Source organism: Denticeps clupeoides, unplaced genomic scaffold (genome assembly GCF_900700375.1).
Source record: "Denticeps clupeoides unplaced genomic scaffold, fDenClu1.1, whole genome shotgun sequence".
NCBI classification, from domain to species: Eukaryota; Metazoa; Chordata; class Actinopteri; order Clupeiformes; family Denticipitidae; genus Denticeps; species Denticeps clupeoides.
The window spans coordinates 27,005-51,861 of NW_021629703.1; the positions used below are offsets into that span (position 1 = coordinate 27,005).

General features: G+C 38.7%; 1 protein-coding gene across 3 annotated transcripts in view; it reads left to right on the forward strand.

Annotated features, from left to right (window-relative positions):
- Positions 1-350: 350 nt before the first annotated feature.
- The window catches only part of LOC114772175 (ATP-binding cassette sub-family C member 8-like), a 41,012-nt gene continuing 16,505 nt past the window's right edge, over positions 351-24,857 (forward strand). For 2 of the 3 annotated variants that reach the window (XM_028965212.1, XM_028965213.1), the window contains exons 1-22: positions 351-529; positions 2,933-3,095; positions 3,724-3,865; positions 4,107-4,228; positions 4,482-4,648; positions 8,827-9,069; positions 11,551-11,745; positions 12,383-12,547; positions 13,060-13,215; positions 13,434-13,568; positions 13,848-14,010; positions 14,293-14,333; positions 14,484-14,626; positions 15,794-15,902; positions 16,010-16,144; positions 19,179-19,251; positions 19,875-19,980; positions 20,677-20,709; positions 20,879-20,914; positions 21,560-21,658; positions 22,417-22,501; positions 24,273-24,353. In XM_028965212.1, coding sequence (XP_028821045.1) covers positions 509-529; positions 2,933-3,095; positions 3,724-3,865; positions 4,107-4,228; positions 4,482-4,648; positions 8,827-9,069; positions 11,551-11,745; positions 12,383-12,547; positions 13,060-13,215; positions 13,434-13,568; positions 13,848-14,010; positions 14,293-14,333; positions 14,484-14,626; positions 15,794-15,902; positions 16,010-16,144; positions 19,179-19,251; positions 19,875-19,980; positions 20,677-20,709; positions 20,879-20,914; positions 21,560-21,658; positions 22,417-22,501; positions 24,273-24,353 — 2,613 coding nt within the window. In that variant the 5' untranslated portion in view covers positions 351-508. The remainder of the gene's footprint in view (positions 530-2,932; positions 3,096-3,723; positions 3,866-4,106; positions 4,229-4,481; positions 4,649-8,826; positions 9,070-11,550; positions 11,746-12,382; positions 12,548-13,059; positions 13,216-13,433; positions 13,569-13,847; positions 14,011-14,292; positions 14,334-14,483; positions 14,627-15,793; positions 15,903-16,009; positions 16,145-19,178; positions 19,252-19,874; positions 19,981-20,676; positions 20,710-20,878; positions 20,915-21,559; positions 21,659-22,416; positions 22,502-24,272; positions 24,354-24,857) is intronic. The other variant, XM_028965214.1, reaches the window with a different exon arrangement.

Sequence of the window (24,857 nt, forward strand, 5' to 3'; positions counted from 1 at the left end):
GACCTACAATATTTCAATAAAGATGATTAAAAACTCCTCGTCAGCCATTGCACAAGACAACCATATGTTGCCATATTTAATCTAAAAATGTCCCAAATATCCATAAGGAAGGACGTCCACTGCCACTGTGACTAACAGAATGTGGAATCATAGTTTAGTATTTAGAAATATCTGTTGAATTACAACAAAAGTCCTTTCAGTGCACGTGAAGATAGAAGCTATTTTAGAGTAGCGTGTAGTGGTTTTGTAAGGCTTTAGCTTTAGTGTTTGCTTTAAAAACACCACTCTGGCAACCCTGCAATCAGCGCCTCGTAGGTTTGGGATCAGCGCGCGCTAAGCGACGTCACGGACAGGACACGGTCGCGCGATCTGGTGCCTTGTCCAACTACATGATGCGAATTGATGTGACCGAGCATTATTTCATAATTCTCACGTGAGACGAGCTTGGAACAAAGCTTGAGATATTTTAAAGCTTGAGATTGTATTTAGAAACTGATATTAAAGGAAAATGATGCACCGATATCAGCCGGTGAGTAATATTTAAATGCATACATTTATATATCTAAAAAAAACTAAACTAATGCAAAGTATTTAGCTATTTTTTTATATGTCGATATGTCATAAACTTTTCAAATTATATTTAATTCTATGTAATTTTATTCTAATGGACCTCACCTCAACATAAAGTGCAGATCTTCCCGCAGCGGATTATTGTCATGCATACTCAAAATGAAATATTGAGCAATAAATCCAATAATTTTCAGATACAGCCTGAACACCAACATTGTATCATCAACATGCAAATACTCAGTACTAGCTTTAAAGTTTCCCAGATAACAGGCATGGAGTTTAAACACTAGACTCGAGTCCTTGATTTACATACCAACAATTAGATGACAGATGGTGACGTGGCAATATTGGATGGAATGTTTTTTTTTTTTTTTAGTATATTAGCCTGAAGACCAGTCAGGGGGTGCTTATGGTAACCCATGCCCACTGGAATACAAATGCAGTATTTAGATGAGGAATTTCACACACAAAAAAAAAAAAAAAAAATCTTACCTAATGCCATAACCCTTTTACAACATGAAAATCAAAATCAGGCTGCTGAGTCTCTGTAAAAGTGAGAAATGTTTACACCAATTTGTTCTAATACAAATACTACGAATATGAATATGCTTTCTACCACAACAAATAGAAATGTGCCTACAGTGGGCATGTGCACATCTGGACTATAAAGTAATGGACGAAGGTGTGATGACCCACGGTTTCTTTTACATCACGTAGCTGGCCGAGTGCATGTGTGTCACCGCACCAGGATCCACTTTGTTCTGCAAGGAAACTTGCATTCATGTGGATGTTACGTTGCCACATACCACCTACATTTTGTGCATTCGGCTTTAGGCAGCTGCTTACAGCACTAGCGTATACAATGCTGTCTGTTCTTTTACCCATTGCATAATGGTAAATTGTTTTGTTTATGTTCAGCTGGTGCTGTAAAACGTCACCATGGGTCAAAATGTCACGTTTTCGGTAATCCAAAACACATTCAGATACAAATTAGTCTTCCTTTATCTTCTACCGTTAGGGTTTGCCACAACAGATGATCCTTATTGTTTATATAATTTTAGTTTTTTTGAAGATATTTGTGGCTTTCAGAAATGTTGCCGCAAGTTTCTGGTAAATGGCAACTCTAAATTTTGTGTGTGATTGTTGTGTGTGTGTGCGTGTGTAAAACATCTATGGTGTGCTGGCATTCCTGAGGTGAGTGTCTCGGGGTCAGCTTCAGTACCTGGAAGATTTCAGAACATCAGGTTCTTCTGCTAGTGTTGCACAAAAAAATTAAAAAGAACATGAGTAACGTCATTGTTTCATGTAGGAGTCACTTGTGTTTGAACACAGTAATCCTTCAATTTTTAATCTGACTGTATCTACATTAGTAAGGTTGCTCCAGCCTGCAGCACAATCGAGGATAAACAATGGTCACTCTGGCAAAGGTTTAATTCTTCCTGTTCTGAATCTCACTTTTACGTAATAGTCTTGCATAATAATACCATGTAATTAATGCCCAACACGCTGGTAAAAATAAAAAGATAACATTGGATAAGCACATGAATGTTATTGTTGGAGACACATGAAATAAATTCTAATATTGGCTATGGCTATGAAGCATTAGGCATTGAACACTTTTTTAAATTAAAATTTTCTTGTAAATATTTCTGTGGAATTTTAAAGAAATGGCATAAGATAAAATTGTGAGTCTTGGATAACAGCATCTTATATTAATTATTAAATTAATATAAGCATTAATTATTAACATAAAAAAAGAAACCAAACATCAGTCCCAGCAAAGACTAACATAGTATATATAAATTGAACTATTCACCCTGCATTTCCAGGCGGTCTGAACAAAGGCATCCAACACAGATGAGCGGCAATGGAGTTGAGGAGCTTAGATAAAAAAAAGTAATGCAACAAAACAATACAATGGTGCCACCTGGTGGGCCAGTTTACTGTATGTTACAGTATTACAGTAACCCCCCACCCCGCCAAAAAAAGAAAAAAAAAAATACGGAACATCTTTCAGCGAACGCTGGTGTAGTTTGAGCCTTTGTGACTTCTGACTATGGTGAAGGATGCCACAATCGAAGGTCAGGATCCATTGCCAGATCCAGTAGGCAGGATCAAGGCAATGGCTTCGGTTGCTCATGGGTGTAGTTGACTGCCACGTGGGACTCCATTTCGGTTGTGATGGATAGATTGTTTCAGGAGATCAGTACTACCGTTGTGTCATCTAAACATGCCTGTCAGAATCAAGGAATATGAGAGGTGGGATAATTGTTGATTGGCAGGTGCTTAGCAAATGATTAGCTTCTCCTCCTCCTCATGTTCATGCTCTGGTTTCTGCTTCTCCCCCTGTGCTTGTCCTCAGAGTCGTGTCTCCAACATGTCCTTGTCATTCTGTGGCAATGACAACAATTCCGCTGCATACAACGTGGACCAGGGCATCCTGAACAATGGCTGTTTCCTGGATGCCCTTGGAGTTGTGCCACATGTCTTCCTGCTCTTCAGCACATTTCCAATACTTTTCATTGGTGAGTTTATACCTCTATTTCTTCCTTTATGTCCATGTGCCTGTTTCTATGGAGAGATTGGATGCCTTTCATTTATGTGGGTGATTAATTTATGAGCTGCTAAAGAGTGATGAGCAACTGATCATTAGCTCACTGACTGTCTGATTTTCAGGTTTGCCTTGATATCTTCCAGGTTATGACTAATATAACCATTTTCCCCTGCACTTCTGTCTGATCTGAGTATATCAGGAAGCATAATGTTAATGTTCAACATTCTGAGTGGGACAAAATATGTCTATAAGTGCTAATTTAATGAGTAAGACTGATGCCAAAACACAAAGTTTGGATATAGAAGTGTCATGTTTTCAGGAGGTGAATAAATAATGACTTTTTTCTGAAATGATCTCAAGCACTCAATAACTCAGAATGTCAGATATACATGTACAAAACACAATACATACATTCAAAAGGGCGGGAGCATGAGGCAGGTGTTAAATGATTCAGAGCCTGGGTAACTGGCGGTGACATGACATGGTATGGATTGCTGATTCAGGACTGGGTGATAGGGGTGGAGCTACAGGGTGGCACAACTTTTTCTCTTTTTATAAATGTCCTGGTTGATGTTCTGTTCCATTCCGTTCTTCTGTAGGCTGGGGGAGTCAGAGCACCAAGGTGCACATCCACCACAGCACCTGGCTGCACTTTCCTGGGCACAACCTACGCTGGATGCTCACCTTTGTGCTGCTGTTTGTCCTTGTGTGTGAGATCGCTGAGGGAATCGTTTCAGATGGGTCAGTACTTAATAGAATCAAACTGGTACATTGGGATTAGACAGAGGGATGGCATCAGCAAAGACCAGCACTCAATTTTTCCTGTTAATATAACATAATTATTTACTGTTAATATTACTTGTTTTTTTTAAATAAGTGATCATTTTACTGCTGCCTACCTGATTACATGCTGACATATTTAAATAACATTTATTGTAGCTATCAGTATGAGTAGATTTATGTAAATTTGGTTTGTCCCCAGGTTCAGTCAGTCTCGTCACCTGCACCTCTATATGCCACCAGGCCTAGCTTTCCTGGCAACCATAACTTCTATTGTATATTATCACAACATAGAGACCTCCAACTTCCCCAAACTACTGCTGGGTACAGTATTAATCAATCAATACAACTTTGAGTGCCAAATGCCAGAAGTTGTTTGTTTAAAAAAAAGTCCATTATTAAATCTGTATGCATTAGATATGAATATTGTGTACATATGTGTAATTGTTTATTATTGTGTAGTATTGTAATACAATACAGATATGGAAAAGCCATATGTAAGACACTGAGCTGGTCTTTGGTAATTGACAATAAATACGTCTTCCATATCTATAAATTCTACTTCTACTCTTTCAAGCTTTGCTCATCTACTGGATTTTAGCATTTGTGACCAAAACCATCAAGTTTGCCAAGTATGATGAACATGGCATCGGGGCGGGGCAGCTCCGCTTCTGCATCACAGGGCTGCTGGCACTGGTGTACGGTCTGCTCCTTGCAGTGGAGGTCAACGTTATCCTGGGCCGGGTAAGGAATTTTGTAATAGTAGTGTGAAATAGCTCTCCTCTCACTAAATATTCATGGAAAGTGCAGCACATGTAATGGGCACTAAATTGTCAATTTACCACTTCACAACATACGTTAAAAAAAATCAGCACTTGATGTAGGTCATAGATATCATGTGTCTTTGTTACTTCTTCCAACGTCAACAGAGTACCTCTTACAAATGGCATTACATTTAATTCACAGTCAACCATAGAAAGCAGGTGTCACCTCCAAAGTCTACTCACTTACAGTGGAGTCATGACTGGGTCTTCTTAAACTTCACCTCATTTTCTGGCATTGCCATCCCTACACACTGTGGTTCCTCAATGGTGGGAGACGATAACAACCATTACATTACATTTACCGCATTTATCAGATGCTGTTATGATGCTGTTATCCAGATAGATTTACAATCAATAGTTACAGGGACAGTTCCCCTGGAGAAAACTCAGGGTTAAGTGTCTTGCTCAGGGACAGAATGGTAGTAAGTGGGATTTGAACCAGGGTCTTCTGGTTCATAGGTGAGTGTGTTAACCACTAGGCTAATCCCCTCATGTTGCAAGGGCATCACTCTCTTCTCTTCCAAGACCATCTCCTCTCTTAAAGTGTGCACTTCATAATCATTCATCGCTCTTAGGTGTACCATTGTTCCGAAATTTGAGTGAAATCCATCACTTGTTACTTCAGTTACTTTAGATCAGTGGGGAAAGAAGCACACAAACCATGTACTTGAGTTAAAGTAGAGTTAACCAAGGTAAATTTTTACTCCAGTTAAAGTCCTCCATTTAAATTTCCACTTGAGTAAAAGTACAACAGTATTTGCCTTCAAATGTACTTACAGTGCATCCGTAAAGTATTCAAGGCGGATCTCTTTCTCCACATTTTGTTATGTTACAAACTTATTATAAAATGGATTAAATGCATTTTTCCACCTCATGTTGAGAACATGAAAAAAGTTTACTTGGTGTTTTCACAAATTTGTTTAAAAAAAAAAAAGAGAGAAATCACATGTATATAGCATGTATTCACAGCCTTTGCTCGGTTCTTTGGCAGTATTGAGCACTTTTGGCAGCAATTTTAGCCTCAAGTCTTTTTGAATATGATACCAAGCTTGGCACACATATCCTTGACCTGTTTGGCCCACTCCTCTTTGCGTCTCTTCTCAAGCTACATCAGGTTAGATGGGAAGCGTCAGTGCCCAGCCATTTTAAGATCTCTCCAGATTCAATCAGATTCAAGTCTGGGCTCTGGCTGGGCCATTCAAGGACATTCACAGAGTTGTCCTGAAGCCACTCCTTTATATATTGGCTGTGTACTAAGAGTTGTTGTCCTGCTGAAAGATGAACCATCGCCCCAGTCTGAGTTCAAGAGTGCTCTGGAGCAAGTTTTCATCCAGGATGTCTCTGTACATTGCTGCAGTCATCTTTCCTGACTAGTTCCTGCAGCTGAAAAACATTGTCACAGAATGATGCTGCCACAACCATGCTTCACTGTAGGAATGGTATTGGCCTGGTGATGAGCGGTGCCTGGATTCCTCTAAATGTGACACCTGGCAGTCACCCCAAAGAGTTCAATCTTTTTCTCATCAGACCAGTAAAGTTTGCTTCTTGTGGTCTGAGAGTCCTTCAGGTGACTTTTGGTAAACACCATGTGCCTTTTTTTGCCATGTGCTTCTGTCTGGCCACTCTATCATATAGACCTGATAGGTGGACCCTGCCCTGCACGTCGCTATTGGTGTTCCCAGCATCCCTCACCGCATCCCGGACCACCCGGAGACCATTCACCATACCACAGAGGCGATCGCTCCCTGCCATCCCTTCCCTGGTCCTCTCCCTGCACATCTCTGCTGGAGGCATGGTAACGTTGTGGGTCCCTTCACAGCTTGGCCCTGTCTGCATTCATTGGGATGAGCAGGTCCTCTTTCTGAAACCTTAGGACACTCTGGAGGCTCTGTGACATCTGCAGGGGTGCGTCTCTGCAGGAGATTGGGGATGTGTGTTAAGTGGTGGCAGCAGCAGGCAGCTCAATCACCACTGTAGAGTGCGGGGAGCAGGTCCCGGTGGCTGCCTGGGAGAATGGGCACTCTCTACAGCTGGTGGGGGCACTGGTGCTGGCGCTACAAACCTGCTGGGGAATGCCTGGCCAGAGGGTTTTGGAGGGAAGAGTTCCCATTGAGATATCTCAGATATGATCAGATATATATATATATATACTTGTATGATATTTATCAGAAGCCCTTATCCCGAACAACTTACAATCAGTAGCAACAGGGATAATCACCCTGGAGACACTCAGGCTTAAGTGACTTGTTCAGGGACTTCAGGGGCTTCAGACCACCTTTATATTTTTAACACAGAGAGTGTTTGGAAGTGTTGTGGTGTAATAAGATGGCAAATGAAAGTGAAACTCAAAAACATACGTTTACTAAAGACATGCAACACGTTACAGGAAGCAAAGAATCTGCAACTCATGGCTGTCTCAAACTCTGGAACTACTTCTACATCATAACATATGTACTTCCGGTAAATCTTGTTATGCACTGAATGTGAGTTGCTGAGAATTTGCTGATATTGAGAACAGATGCAGAGTACAGGTACAATAACAGTTAAAATGTACATTTTGTTTTTCATCTACTACTGTATTCACAATATAATTGTTTTGGGTGATCATTACATTGTACAACGTCTTGAATCATATAATATAAGCAAAATGTATTCGATGATATGGATATTTTATTATAAATCTATTTAAATCTATATAAATCTATTTTGACCTATTCATGCAGCACACGTAAAATACAGAATTCAGAGATTTGTGCTGTGAAATGAAAAAAGATGCCATGATATGACAGATTTTTGAAAACTAACTGATAATCAGTCTGCATGTTTGGTTTGGTGGGGAAAACTAAGTAAAAATAAAGGCATTTTTGAAAATGCATGTATTCTCCACTTTAGGAACAGAGTGTATGAGGAAATTGTTTGTGAGACTGCTGCTGCTTTCACACACAATTACACGACTAACGTGGGATTGGTCTAAATAATCTGGTAATGTTTTTGGGTACAAGCACAACTCCCTACAATTGCCAATATTTTAGCATCATACTGTGTGTGATAATAGATTTGATTGTCCAACATGAAAAGTTAAGATGTTGATCACTTATCACTTTTTATTGTTCGCACTTTTATCATGTTTATCACTTAAAACACATCATATTATAAAATACACTGACATTACAAACACAGCCATACTTTATTAAAGTACAGATACACAAAAAAACTACTTAAATACAGTAACAAATTATATTTACTTTGTTACTGTCCACCCCTGCTTCAGATTAAATCTTTGGCCAAATTAATGTCATGTAATTTAATAGCAACAAACAGAAAATTTTAAATTCTATACTTAACACTGGTTATATTGTTAATATTGTTTGTGCTATGAATTAGAAAGAGGCTGAAATATTATTGACAGTTACTTACTGATGCTGTGAATCTAAAGTCCTTGATGCAATTCAAGCAGGAAGCCAGAAAGCTGATTTAAGTGAAATATAGACTGTGTTTACCTGTGTGGTGATGGTTCACTATGGTCTGCCTTGATCATGCAACTGTGAAGGCAGCAGTTGGTTCATCAGCCTTTGGAAACAACTGGTGCTAAAGCCTCATGGGCCGCAGTTTTTTCAGCCCTGCAGCTGTTGGTCTCAGTCAGTGCTAATCCCTACTCCCCCAAGCCGTTTATCTGGCAGTGTGGTGGTTATCAGACAAGGGACAGCAGGGCCATGCGTGCCACTCTGGCACTGATGATGACAGGGAGATGGGTTGGCTGAGGACACACGGAGCACATGAACATTTTGATGAGTTCCTGGGGGTGTGTTGTTAATTTTTTTCCAGGTACCACTGTCTTCAATTTATTTTGTGTGCATTTCACACACAAAAAAACAGCCATACTAATAAAAACAAGACTCATTTATAAGTTTTCACACCCAAAAGAAAACCCATTTTTCAGTTTTTTATAGATGTTGATTGACAAAACTGACTTTTAAACTAATTTAAAAAACAATTAACTTATTTATCTGAACAGCCACTGCAATACAAAGCAGGAAGGAAAGTTAAGCACCACAGCAACCCCATTAGTTTATCCTCTTTTTCACCCTGTTCTTTCAGAGATATATGTGCTTCAACCATCCAAGGGAGGTGAAGCCACCTGATGACCTGCAGGACCTGGGTGTTCGCTTCCTGCAGCCCTTTGTCAACCTGCTATCCAAGAGCACCTACTGGTGGATGAACACCTTCATCACCTCTGCACACAAGCGCCCCATTGACCTCAAGACCATAGGAAAGCTCCCCATTGCCATGCGAGCTATAACCAACTACCAACGGCTACGCAAAGCTCTTGAAGGCCAGAAGGTAGTGTTGTGTTCTGGTTATAATGCAGTGGGGATTCATTAATGTGATTCACTCTTTATTACCTTAAACTTTTTTTTAACTCTCATAAATTTTAATTTAATTATATTTTTATGTAAATGTAAGGGATAAGGGATGCTGGCCAAATGAAAGTCTATGGAAATGCTTATTAGTGCACTCATTAGTTTGATTGAAAAAAAATCAATAAATTGACATTTTATTGGCATTTGTAATTATGTTGTTTCAAAGTGTTGTTGTAGACTAGGATTGGAGTATTAGATCAGATATATGGAAAACATAAAGGGACCAAAGAGATCGACAGCTATCTAAATATTTTCCTGTCTGTCTTAACCAGAACTTTAAGCCAAAAATCTTTCATTAATGTGTAGAACAGCAACTTACTCAGTCAGCTGTGACTATTATAAATAAAAGCTAAGGACCTTCCAAAAGGTTTTTGTAGATGGGGTCCAAGTGAATCGATTGAGAGATAATTCTGCCAAATCCTGTACATTTAAATATGGATGGAGACACATTTAACTATTTTTTTTTATAAGGTGTGTTTTTCTTTTGATGCTAAGAAGAGACTTGTTGCTGCAACATTTTTAACTGTTTTGGATTATGGATTTTTTTGAATGCATGCACTGCTCACTAAGGGTGATGGGTTAAAAGCAGAGAAAACATTTCGTTGTGACAATCACTTCACTTTCATAACAAATATATTCAAACCCAACAATAACACTTCTGCAATTGCTAATATTAACAAAACTAAAAAAGGTTTTGCATGGTTGAAAAAAGGATGCATCTTTTCCTTTGTGAGCTGCTGGGGTGGTAAGTGAATAAGATTTACTTAGTGTCCTGGTCCTCCAGTTGAGGGATCAAGGATGTAACACTCAAATTTTTCTGTTGTTTCCTGTCATGGGATAAAACACCCAGCTCAAACTGTACGAATAAATTGCATGCAGAAAAAAAGCTCATGATTTTTGTGTGCACACTGTACGGTTCAATGCTCAGATGCGACCTACCTGCTCACAATACACGAGCAATATTAACACATCAGAAGGAGAAGAAGAAGAAGAACTCACATCAGTAGTGATGCTGGAAAAAGCTAAATATGCTGCTTTGGTGGGAAAATATTTCTCAGCTCAGTCTAGAGAAGTATTCTAACAGACTCAAGGCTGTCATTAAAAGCAAAGGTGCTTCATCAAAATATTGACATTGGGGAGTGATTCTTTAATAATCTTAGTATTTCTTGTTTTTGATTTTCTGAAAGTAGTTATAATAGCGTACATTTAGATGTTATAGGTTACAGTGGGTAAATAAAGCTGGGAAAGAATTCATTGTATGCTGTAAAGCAACAAAATGGGAACATTTCCAAAGGTATTATGCTATTTCAACAGTATACACGCTGTAAATAATCTGTACCCTCTGACTGGTACAGTTTGAGAAATTTTTATTTAACATTTTATTTATCAGATGCCCTTATCCAGAACAACTTACAGTTACAGGGAAGGTTCCCCTGAAGACGCTTAGGGTTAAGTGTCTTGCTTGGGGACACAATGGTATTAAGTGTCTTACCTACTCGACTACTACCAGAACAAATTTTAAATCATTATTGAAAAATCAACAATAACATTAAGATACCATTAAACACTTTGATCATGATATTGATATTGAATGTAGAATGTTCTTTTTTTATATAATATGGTTAGTTTCAGAACAGTATCTGCAGTCCTGCTTTCTCTTTCCACATGAACGGATTTGCTTCTGTGTGTGTGTGTGTGGTTCCCAGAAGAGATGGACTCATGTGACTTTGGTGTTTTGTGAGTCAAAAATAGGCATTTCTCCACCACGTCATTGTATAACTCTGATCCCTGGGGATTCCATCTCTCAGACTGGCCAGATGTTGCCCAGGATTACATACTGGGCCATCTCATTGTGTTGTTTAATCAAGACATGAAGGCAAAGCAGCGTCACAATGATCATCATATAAATTGCACACAGATTGGACTATTAATTCATAATTTATAATTGTGTGCTCTAAAACTCCAGAGCTTCTTGTAAATGAGGAACATAACTGGGAGTGGTAGTAGCCTAGTTGGTAACACACTTGCCTATGAACTAGAAGACCCGGGTTCGAATCCCACTTACTACCATTGTGTCCCTGAGCAAGACACTTAACCCTAAATTGCTCCAGGGAGACTGTCCCTGTAACTACTGATTGTAAGTCGCTCTGGATAAGGGCGTCTGATAAATGCTGTAAATGTAAAATGTAACTCCGTTTGAATCTTAAAATGATGCTTTAAAAACCAGATGGGAATAAAAGTTGCTCACTATTCAAAATCTTATTGTTTTATATATAAAAATGTATGTTAAGTTAGGCCATTTGTGAATAGTAGACTAATTAAACCTGCTTTACTCAGCCTATACTTTACTCTAGCCTATACTTTAGCCTATTCATCATTTCACGGTGTTTGTGGTGTACAGGTTCAAAGAGAGGGAGCTGCTGTGCCCCGTGGGGCTCATTGGATTTGTCAGGCCATGCGGCAGGCGTTTGGAAGGTCTTTGGCCCTCAGCACCACCTTGCGCTTTGTTGCCGATTTGCTGGGCTTTGCTGGACCTCTTTGTATCTCTGGCATTGTTCACCACATCAGCAGAGAGAACAACACCATCCTGCCTCCGGTAATATTCAGACAAATCAGATTTAATCTTCCGTATTTAGATCAGTGATCCCAAGTAGGGATCACTGGTTTTTAATACAATGTTGAATACAATTGTTTCAATTGTCTGTGTAAGATGAAGGTACTTCAGCAATTTGTGTTATTTAATTATTTTAATATTTTTTAAGATGGGTGTCAATATTATTGGAGCCTATCTGAATCTACAATATATGCTTGGATGAAATCTGTTTGGGCTGCTGCTTTCTTGCTTAGTCTGTTTTTTTTTTTTTTTCATTTTAAATGCCAAGAGACCCCATTAGTTATAAATGACTCCACTGTCCTGTGTAGCACTTAAACCACTAGTCCTGCCCTGAAGGACAGGGGCCATATGGGAACAGGAGTGAGCTGAAAATTGCAACCCACTAAAGAGCAGCAAAAGCCACTGAAGCTTTTTTAGTCAGATCAAGCAATATGGAGTTTGATTTAACTATCAGTACATATATTTATTAGTGCAAAATGCACATATATATACAGGGATTTTTTATAAACTGTTCTAAAATGTATTTTTTTAACTTTTCTAAATGAATAAATCATAAATGCAAAGAGTGCTCAGCACTTTTCTCCCTGAAAACGTCTTATGATGTCTTCCTTTGTTACAGGTCAAACTTTTGGGAGTCCATTTCATTTCATCTCAGGCATTTTTAGCAAATGCCTATGTCCTGGCTGTCCTCTTGTTCCTTGCCCTAATCCTGCAAAGGTCCTTCTTACAGGCTTCCTACTATGTTGCCATAGAAACAGGGATCAAACTGAGAGGAGCCATACAGGTAACCTAAACTATTCACAACATAGATGGCCCAATCTATAGACATAATAGTCATGTACTCTGATCAGTCACAACAATAAAACCAGCTAAATATGACACCAACAAAGCTCTGACCAATGGATATGATATGATGATGATTGCATCACTTCAAGCACCTCTCTTCTTTCCCTAATGCACCATCACTCTATAAAAGAGTTGATCTGATTTCATCAGACAACTGGACTGTCTTCGATTGCGCCAGAGCCACGGCAATTGGGTTTCCAGTCTTCTGCAACATTCGTTCTGTCCCTCTGTGTCATCCATGACACACACTCATTTAAGATAATATTTTTTCTAACACATTTCTTTTGCAAAGACAGACAGTGCACCTCCACACCTTAACAGGTGTCACTGTAGGTGAATAATTTGTGGTTTTAATTTTGTGGCTGATTGATATAGATGTAATTGACAAAACTGACACAATATAATAAAATTGTTATGTGTCATTATGTTTATCCCCCTTTTTCCCATCAGGCAAAAATCTATAACAAGATTATGCGTTTGTCAACATCCAACATGTCAATGGGGGACATGACAGTGGCTCAGATCTGTAACCTGGTGGCTATAGATTCCAACCAGCTGATGTGGTTCTTTTTCCTGTGTCCCAACCTTTTTGCCATGCCAGTTCAGGTCAGAAATGGCTTCCGGTTTTAAATCTATTTATATTCTGTTATACACTTGGTGAGACTTTACAGTGATCTTTTGCATCTTCATTGCATTGCTTAAAGTTTTATTAGAAAATTATTGTCATTCATCTGAGCATACTAAATAAAACAATTGTGAAGCAATTGGATGAAGCATTGTTGTCATTATTTTGAGCTCTGTTCTCTGCATTGTTTTTACTCCAGGTAATCATTGGTGTTATGCTCCTCTACTATCTTCTTGGGCCCAGTGCACTCTTAGGAGCCACAGTCATCATGTTTCTGGCCCCAGTCCAGTACTTTGTGGCAACAAAACTCTCACAGGCACAGAAAAGCACATTGGTGAGTTCAGTTCAGATGGCACAGATTGGTTTCGGGGGAAATAAATTTAGAGTATTTATATTTTTTTTATGGGGGGAATTAGAGTAAATGGATGATGCTTTTTTTCTAGGTAAAATAAACTTATCATTTGATGTATGCTTCCGAAAGAAAGAATCCATGGCCATGCAGTGACAGGCGCACTGAGATCAGAAGTGATCATAAGTGATAAGTTTGATAAAAGCTGCTATAAGGCACCCCTGTGCCGATCAGTTCTTTCCCTGTTGCTATGTTCTGCGATAGGAGTACTCCAGTGAAAGACTGAAGAAGACCAGTGAGCTGCTGCGTGGCATTAAGCTGCTTAAACTTTACGCCTGGGAGCACATCTTCAGGGACAGTATCGAGCAGACACGCCACAAAGAGCTTTCCAGCCTCCGGACATTCGCCCTCTTCACCTCTGTGTCCAGTGAGCTCCCCCCTGTACCACATATTAATTTTTTACTGTTCATACACTATTCATCTGCCACTATCTCAACTTGCATACACCATAAAATTGTAGCCCGTCTGTTCAATTCCATATTTATAAAACTCATCTCTGTATGCACCTAGTCTTTTTTTGGACTGCCAGGCAATCACTGGTGAGATGAATAATTTAATTCATGAATCAAAACATTTTGTACAACAGATTGGAATGGAACTTTTATTTGTACTAAATTGTACAAATAACAAGGCTCTTTTCCCCCTTCAGTTTTCATGAATGCAGCTATTCCAATCGCAGCTGTTCTTATAGTAAGTGTCTCAGATTGTAACTCACAGTACATATCATATGCAGCTACACATATTCAACCACAATCATTCATTAAATTAAACATTAAATAAACTTAAGTACACAAATTAAAGTAATTTTGGGGGTTAATAGATGATTTTTCATTCTTAAAGACATTTGTGGCCCATGTCCACATTTCCCGGGATAACCTTTCCCCTGCAGTGGCCTTTGCATCCCTGTCACTCTTCCACATTCTGGTGACTCCCCTCTTCTTGCTGTCCAGTGTCCTGCGGGCCACTGTCAAAGGCCTGGTCAGGTGAGAGGTGCCTTATGAACTTTAATCATAAAGGTTAGTGTTATTTAAATGATTAAACTTTTATTCATGAAATTCCTTGTTTTATTTCATTTGTTTTAATTATGTGTGAACATTTTGCCATAGTGATAACATGTGTCGGTCCTGCATTTGAGTCGGGAACTCTACTAGACTTTTGAAAGTGGTATCTGGCACCAAGCCATCAGTAGCAGATCCGTAAAGTCCATGCATCCATGTTTTTCCAGCATGCTAGATTGAGATCTGGAGAATTTGGAGGTCAGGTCCTCACCTCAAATAGAGCATTTAATCCTGTAATCAGACACTCCCCTTTGAACCAGAAGACCCTGCTTACTACCATTGTGTTCCTCAGCAAGACACTTAACCCTGAGTGTCTCCAAGGTCAAGTAAGTTGCTCTGGATAAAATTATCTAATGAATTGCTCAGGGACACAATGGTTACTATTGTATTGTAATTTACATTTTTTAATATCGATGGTTGAGCATACAGCACAGTGTATGAGGTGCTCCCAGTTCATATAACAAAAAAAGCTTACACACACCACCTTTCCTCACGCATCAACATACAAACCCCACACATACACCATGTATTCCTCACACGTCTACATACAAAACTCACACACACACATCATATATTCCTCACGTGTCTACAAACAAACCTCATACACACACACACCATATATTCCTCACGCATCTACATACAATCCCCATGCATACACCATATATTCCTTATGCATCTACATACAAACCTCACGCATACGCCATATATTCCTCACGCATCTACATACAAACCTCACATATACACTATATATTCCTCACGCAACTACATACAAAACTCACACACACACTGTATATTTCTCACGCATCTACATACAAACCTCCCGCATACACCACCATATATTCCTCACGCGTCTACAAACTCACACACACAATCTATATATTCCTCACGCATCTACATACAAACCTCACGCATACACCATATATTCATCATGTGTCTAAATACAACCCTCACACATTTACCACTTTTTCTTGGCACATACTACCTCTGCTGTGCATTCATTCACAGTTTTTTGTGCACATCTGACATTTTTGAAGAATAAATGGAATGCCTAAGTCCAACTGTTTAAAACATAGTGACATTTCTCTCCATCAGTGTTCAGAAGCTGAGTGAATTCTTCTCCAGTGAAGAAATAGAAGGAGAACCTGAGCCAAAAGCCTCAACTCCAACTAACAGCAGCAATCATAACAACATTAAGTCTGTAGTGAGTGAACTTTAACCTTATGTCTTTCTATTTCTTTTTTCATGAATTAGCTCTGTATTTTGTAACAGATTTATTCAAAGCTTAGTTGTGTCTTGTTGTGTCTTCAGTACCTGTGCCAGCTCCATGCTAAAAACCTACTTAACCGAAAGCGGACAATTAAGCCAGATGCCAATGGAAGTGCCTCCAAGATCAGTCCCAACAGTGAACCCCCTCCTGGCCATAATGAGGATGTGTGCATCAAGGTGAGAACTGACATATGGTCTGTCACTGAAGCTAAACAGCACAGGCATGCCTGTTTAAATTGTATGTGTTGCACACATCTGCTTTCAAACATAAGCTAAATTACTAAATTAGTCTTGGTACCGATTCCTTTTTTTGTAAAATGAAAATCAGAAAAAATACAGATGATTGCCATTATTTCAGATAAATAAATTGACATGCCCATGTCAGCTGAATATGCTTGTTGGTATTCAGTGTCATTGACAGTGCAAGACCAGTTTCTGTTTTTTTTTTATGGGTTTAGGTGCATAAAGGTTTATTTTATCCTGTCACACTGCATAAGTGTCTGGTAAATGGTTCAATGATTTCTCTCCAGATTTCACTTAATTTAACTATTTTGTGAGCATTGACAATATGTTCATTATGTTCACATACATGTATACTTTATTAGGCACACCTGTCCAACTGCTCATTGATGCAAATTACTGACCAGCCAATCACATGGTGGCAGCTCAATGCATTTAGGCATGTTGACATGGTCAAGACGAACCGCTGCACTTCAGAATGAGGTAGAAGGTGATTTAAGGGACTTTGAACGTGGCATGATTGTTGGTGCCACACACACTGATCTTTTGGGATTTTCATGCACAACCATCTCTAGGGTTTACAGAGAATGGTCCGAGAAAGAGAAAACATCCAGTGAGCGGCAGTTCTGTGGGCAAAAATGCCTTGTTGATGCCAGAGGTCAGAAGAGAATGGCCAGAGAGGTTCAAACTGATAGAAAGGTAACAGTAACTCACATATCCACTTGTTACAAGGAATGCAGAAGAGCATCTCTGAACGTACAACACATTGAACTTTGAGGCAGATGGGCTACAGCAGCAGAAGACCAGACCGGGTGACACTCCTGTCAGCTAAGAACAGGAAACTGATGATACAATTCATGTAGGCTCACCGAAATTGGACAATAGAAGATTGGAAAAATGTCTCGATTTCTGCTGCAACATTCCGATGGTCGGGTCAGAATTTGGCATCAACAACATGAAAGCATGGATCCACCCTGCCTTGTATCAAAGGTTCAGGCTGGTGGTGGTGATGTAATGGTGTGGGGGACTCTTCTGTCTCGCATTTGAAGTGTACCTATAATGAAAATTCATCTCACTCATCTTTTTAAGTGGGACAACAATCAGTGGCTGCCATACTATATTTAAAACACTTTCACTTACTTGCCTTTTGCCAGAAAACATGCTTATCCCAGATAAGGACTAATGATACTGTTAAGTTTACTTTTGTAATTCCAGCAGGGAAAGAGGAAGTACAGGGACATGACATGGGGGAAAAAAGTGAGTTTAATGTGACCAAAAACCCACCCGGAACAATGGCTGGAAAACACAGAAAACCATAGAAACCACTAGTAACACCATTAAATAAACCAAAATACCATCTGAGAGGAGAGTGAACAGGGCATGTAAGGGGTGGTGTGAGTCCTTCATAATGTTGCCATGCTCACCGTGGGTCTCAGCACAGAAAATGTGTTCCCAGTAAGACAATAATGTCATGTAGTAGATGGCACTGATTCTATTGGTCGCACGACAATGCGTCAACAAAGTTCAACTTTACTCGTACCGTGTGCACAAGGCTGCCGCCATGAGACATGACAGATGTCCTTCTGTCATGATTCGCTTGAGGTGTTTTGTGTGTGTTTCACTTTGTCCGTGAAGGTTGCGCCATTTTATGTCTTTGGTTCCGGTTAATTTTTAATGCAATGTGGGGAAGTCTTGATGGATTAACAGGTGGATTAACAGCAATGTTTCACATCGCGGTTAATCATCAAATCGGTTAATCCCTGTAACCCTTCCTGTAAGTAATCAGGATGTGTATTGGTGCCACCAGGGTCACAGTGGTATCACAACTTTCAATTAAGTGCTAATCTTAAACAATTATGGGTATAATGATTTTAAGAATTTACCTTAAAAAGAGAATGCTTTTCAGCATTCCTTTTTTAATACCAATACAAGACAAAGATGTTCTCTGGGTATAGATATTTTTTTTATAATTGCATAAATTGTTTAGGTAAAAACCTGGGACAAAACTTTAAAAAGCTGGTACTAGGGGGTTTTCTGATCCAGTGCAAGTTAAGATAAAAAAACAACAACTGACATTTAAATTATTCACCAAATTATTTTTAGCAACATTTTTTAGCATGCAGCACTGAATTCATCATACAAAGATTTTATGTGGTCTAGACCATTTTTGTGGTCTATTTTTAGAAGAAAAAAATGAATTACCATACAGGACTATAATTATAACAATATAGTTTTTTATTTCTAGACGGCGAATATAAGATGATACCTCGTTTTCAAACATATTTACAGTTAAAAAAATGTCACTTGTAGTTACATTTGTACATGTGTTGCCTAATTTTAAATCAGTCATTGTTATTAGTAGTAGTGGTAGTAGCATTATAACAAATAAATTAACACTCTTATAGTATTACAAAAAAACAAGAGTAGGTCATTTGATATTTAAACACTCAAATTACCTAGACTGTCACTGCTCCAGGCAATTAGAAGAGGAATGGGCCAGTGCTTCTCAAAACCTCCCAGGAGTATCATTTCAGTCAGGCAGTATCCAGACACGTCTTAGACACTGTAAAGGTGCTCAGTCAAACGCCTTAAAGAGTCTAATTTCAGCAGGGGCTGCTGTAGTATCACTATGTCAGCTATCCACTATGTCTAAAGGCGGAAGAAGGGGATTGAGTGAGCAGAATGTAATGAACGCATGGTAGAAAGGCTGCTTAGGCAGAAACCCAGAGGCAGCAGTCAATGTTCTGACTGAAAGACGTGCAAGGACCTGGCAAAGGCACATAAAGACTTTAACTGTCTGACCACTTTAAATAGGAGGCTAACAGCAAGGTCTGCGCCCTGCACCCCCCTCTCTCACTCTCTTTCTGTAAGACTAGACTTCTTCATCACTGCTCTCTTCACTGCAATGCATTGTAATTGTTCTATTCAGGTTGATTTATTTGAATACGTATGCTCTGTTCTGTTTGTGCAGATTAAAAATGGCTATTTTACCTGGACCCAAGGATGTCCCACATTATCCAACATTGACATCAAAGTACCTTTTGGTAGGATTGTCTGTTTTTAAGATTCTTTTTATTCACTAGATTTTGTACTGCTTGTGTGCATTCAAGTTTGGCGTGTATCCGAATACAGTAAACACATATGTTAGCTATATTATATAAAACAAGTTTTTTGAAGAAATGGCCTTTTCCTGGTTCCTTAACCACATCACATTCCATCAAATGTAAACTAGGTTTTTAAAAAACTATATACACAAAAATGCACATATTAATAATGTTACTAGCTGTAAGTGTTTTAATACAGTACAGATGGCTGTGAATGAATAATATTAACATTACATTCCTTTTAATCACCATAAGGCTGCAAAACAAAAAGAGAGCTTTTTTTAAAAAGCTGTTTTTCATGTTCTTAATATGTTTTTAGTTAATTAATGTTATATTTTAATTATGTTAAAAACAACATGAAAAGTAGCTAATTAACTGCAAACAAAAACAAGTAATGAAATAGCACTAGTGTTTTTATTGTTTTATATATTGTGGAAGTATTCTTAGAGTACACATTTTAGGTACTGAATACATTCATGACAATGAATTCAGTTTTCAGACACCATTAGTTTTTGTGTGTGTGTATGTGTGTATGTGTATGTGTGTGTGTGTGTGTGTGTCAGGACGGCTGACAATGGTCGTGGGGCAGGTTGGCAGTGGGAAATCCTCCCTGCTATTGGCTGCTATGGGGGAGATGCAGAAGATGTCAGGAAGCATCAGCTGGAACAGGTAAGAAGAAGACAACATTTTATTCCACACACTACTTACTAAGCTATCACTGACTTATGTACCATTTTGCACAGTTTAGCATAGTGCATCCAGAAAGTATTTCACAATGCTCAGTTTTTCCACATTTTATGTTACAGCATTAAAGTCATTTTTTTTTACCATTTTACACATCCCAATACCCCATAATGACAAACTTGATATTTCTTAAACAATGAAAAAATAAATAACAAAAGGGTGTATAAACATTCACAACAGTCCACAACCACAACAGTCATCATACAAGAAGGACTTTTGGCCTGTTTACCAAATAGTTCACTGTGACCAGTGCTTTTGCAAAAAAATGTATTTTGCAAGGGAAAGTGAAAAAAGTGAAAGTGAAGTGTGACGTGATTGTCATTGTGAAACACTGCAGCACAGCGCATGGTTTACACAATAAATGTGTTGTCTGTATCTAACCCACCCCCCTTATTGAGCAGTGTGCAGCCATGCTAGATGCCCAATGAGCAGTGTATTTGCCGGTTCAGGATTTTACCCGTCACCAAAAATTAAATGTGGCCTGTAGGGCGGTCAAGCCATTGACATTCGCGTTATTAGCACCACACTCTAACAAGCTGAGCTAACCAGAAAGCATTAACATCTGTGGTTTGACTACATTAACCACATTCAAACTAATCTGATATTTGTTTTCCTTTGCAGTCTGCACAAGCCATATTCAGAGCGAGAAGGGAGGTCTGTGATATGATTTCATATATAAAATCACATTAGTGAATATTTGAAAACACTCTTCACTTACAGAACTGTTTAACGAAGTGGCACAGGAAATATATTTAAGATTATACAAAAACCTGAGGGGGTGATTGAGTATTATTATGAATGTGCTGCTTTTTTTTTCTTACAGTTTTGAAAACCACACATCAGGAAGTAAAATAAACAGGTAGGGTACAATGTTTCTCAAATGGTTAATTCACAAATCTGATTATGAAGCTAGATCACAGCACCTCCAAAACTCAGAAAGCAAAACTAGTGACTGTGTCATGGGCAAACAAGGCTCACTCATAAATGTGTGGGTGACCTGCATTTAATCTGATTTATTTAATCTGCCATTATATGCATCTGATTTAATGACAGGGTACTGTAGGATTAAACATTAATGATGGATGTAGGATTAAAAATTAATGAGGGTACTGTAGGATTAAAAATTAATGCTGTTTGTGTAGGCACAATGCCCATGCAGACCCATATCCAGACCCTATTATAAGGGGCATGCGATCATCAACACTTGACAAAGAAGGTAGCCTGGTCAAATGACAGACTGTTTCATTTACTGTTTCATGTGGTTGACTGGGTGTGTTTGCATTGATCATCTGGGGATGTGTAATATGCTCCATGATCCATGCAGGGACCAACATCTAGTAGTTTGTATCTTCTAATCCGAATATTACCAGGTTTCCCTGGTGTCCCATGTCTTTCTTGTGCCTAATTACCACAAATGATGTGTATAGTGCAGGTCTTGTTATGTATAATTATCTTGATTGTGTGCAAGATGAAGGAATAACTATGCACCTAACTCCTCCCACAGGAAGAGAAGTGCAGTTGCCTATGCATCACAAAGGCCCTGGTTGCTCAATGCCACTCTAGAGGAAAACATCATGTTTGACACACCTCCCAACCAGTCCAGGTATTTTACACATACACACAGAGAGAGAGCGAGAGACATTTATTTATTTCTGACAATTAATATTTAGTTATTTTTATATAAAATATAATCTTATCCTAAGCCTTCTCAATCATAATAACCAACTGCAGCCATCAGAGTGTGGAATAATGTATTTTTTAAAACACAAAAGACAAACTCAACACCATTTTTTTTTTTTTTTGGAGGGGGGGTAATAAGAAGGATGCATTGCACATTGCGTAACACCCTTGAAAGTGAATAAAGTGGGGTGATAGTGTGTAACAAACTCGCCTATGAACCAGAAGTCTCAGGTTCAAAACCCACTTACTACCATTGTGTCCCTGGGCAAGACACTTAGCCCTGAGTGTCTCCAGGGGCATTGTCCCTGTAACTACTGACTAAATTTCGCTCTGGGTAAGGGTACATGATAAATGCTGTGAATAGATAATCCCTCCTACAATATACATTTACACATATATATGCGATAAACGTATATTTAAGAGCACGTATCAAACATAGAACAGCAAATACTCTTAAAGCATAAAGTACATATGCAAATACTATATTGCTAAGTAACCAAATATTTTCCTTTTATGTGTTTGTGTAGTATTTTCCACAATATTCACATTCACTGGTATACGCCATAGCTGCACACAAATGCTTTTAGTTTTAAAATGAGGATAAACAGAGGTATTACATAATGACACACACTGTACCACTGACCTTTGGGAAAATGACAATCTCTCTGTTTCCGTGTCCAGGTATAGAGAAGTTATTGATGCTTGTTCTTTAGCACCTGATATCGAATCGCTTCCTCAGGGGGATCAGACTGTGATTGGCGAGCAGGTAGGGCTTGATTTGCCATTATATTGGATGTTTTATATTACAACAAGACCTGGTGGTTACACTGTTGGGTAATAAAAGAGTGTGACTGGTGTAGGTCCCAGCTGAATTATTCCATTCCACTGACCCAGCACAATCTCAGAGGGAAGACTAAGGACCTTGACTGCCTCAGGCTCCAGTGCCTGAACATGAGTGTGTGCCCATTATGTCAAAGAAGGAAGGAAAAGGCACAACTACAGAAAATGAGGCACGCATGTTGCCTAGTTTCATTCCTGTGCCATCTCATCCCACTTTGTTACACCATTACTACACTGCCTGTGCAAAAAAAAATATTCACACACTGGAATATTTGGTTGGACTGCTTTTAGCATTGATTACAGCGCACATTCTCTGAGCCATTGCTTCAGTGAGGTTCTGCAATGTCACAACATTTATTTCTGTGCAGAGTTGCATGAAATTATTAACAAGATATTATAGAGATCTTGAGGACATGGGACAAGTTGGACTGATGTGTGGGTCGAGGTTGCCATTTAGTGGAGAATCTGTATAGTTCGTGTTATACAAGTGAGAGGTAAATTCAGGTTGTGTTGTGTTCTTTGTTCAACTCTGTTCTGTAAAAAAGCTGTAGTCAAGTTTTATGTGCGTTCCGTGGTTGAGTCTTTATTTCAAGACAAGTTACCACACAATTCATGTGTGAAAATTACATGTTTAAGCCTGAAGAGAAATGCCATTGTTATTTTGGAATATGCTAGTGACATCAGGGAAGAAGAAATTCACTTATGGAATACCTGGTCATTCAGTAGTCAGCTGACCTTATAACATTGCAGAACCTTGACCTGACCAACTGCAGCAACCCCAGATCATAGCACTGTCCCCACAAGCTTGTATTGTAGGAACTAGACATGATAGCTGCATCCTGACATGCCCATCATTCTGGAACAGGGTGATGGGCATGAATAGACCACAGAAACAATTTTTTCGCAGTGCAAGTATCTGGAACATAACTCATCTGACCTTTCCGTATATTCCAATTCCCTTTAAAAGCCTTTTTTTCATTAGCCTCACTGATCAGTGGTTTTATTAAGGCTATACAGCTGTTTAGTCCCAGTCTCTTGAGTTACCTTCACATTGGGCCAGTGGAAATGCTCCTACTGTCACTGTTAAACATAGCTGTGAGTATTTTACAACTGTGTTGATATTTTACTATTTGATTTCACCAAATGTTTCAGTGATTGATCTCAATCTTTCAATATTTTTTCTGACCACATTTCTTTCATGAAGATGATGGTTCCTCACTATCCTCCCAGTTTTTAATAAGCTGTTTCACAGTTCTTAACCCAATTTTTATTGTTCCAGCAATTTTGATGCAGATTATCATATTTTCCACATCCACAGGATGTGTTTTCTAACATGATAGTTTATAAATGAGTAGCTTCTCCCTGCAACATTTATGGTTAAATAAGTAAAAAATAATAATCTATGCCACAATTATCCAATTATATAGTAATTACATATTTTCTTTTTTATTTTATGGACAGGCTGTGCATTTAAACTAAATATTTCAGTTCCAAGATCAAAATCCCATGGAATCCTGTTGAATCTTTTTGGAGTAAATTCAGTAGCGATGCATGTTATTAGACACCAATGAAGGCTGTTCAATGCGTAAAATGCGTAGAATTATTTAACCAACCTGAAATACTCAAATGCTTCCTTCCCTCTTCCTTTTTATGCCATGTTTGCTTCAATGGGAATTGAATTCTTTTCTTTTCCACAGGGCATCATTCTGTCAGGTGGGCAGCGCCAGCGCATTAGTGTGGCCCGAACCCTGTACCAGCAGACCAACGTAGTGTTGCTGGTGAGTGCATGGAAACTGAATACGTGAATACGGTTTTACTCTTTGTGTTGAAATTATACAAATTGAATAGACCACAGAAACAATTTTTTCGCAGTGCAAGTATCAAAGTGGCTAATATGCAATGCAACTGAACACAACTGAAGTATAATATATGAAAGCAACACAGGAAATAGACAAGTGTTTGTACACAAAAGAGGCAGAGATGCAAGGAGAATTGGAGAAGAAAACCTGAGTAAGCAAAGTTTGTTCTGGGAGGTCAGTGAAAAAAAAATCTCATTCTGGGATAATGGCAGCCCCTTCATGGGTGGTAGATGAGGACACCCTGGCTACATTTGTCAGCATGCCATTTAGTGGTTGAAAAATCTGTAGAATTGTTTAATAAAGGTGGGCAGTGAGTCCATTAAAAAATATTGTAGAGTGTGAGAAGAAAGCTAAGTAAATGGATTCAAATGGCGTGTTGGACACATTTTGAGCTTTGCAATACCTCCACTCTCAATTCTGCAG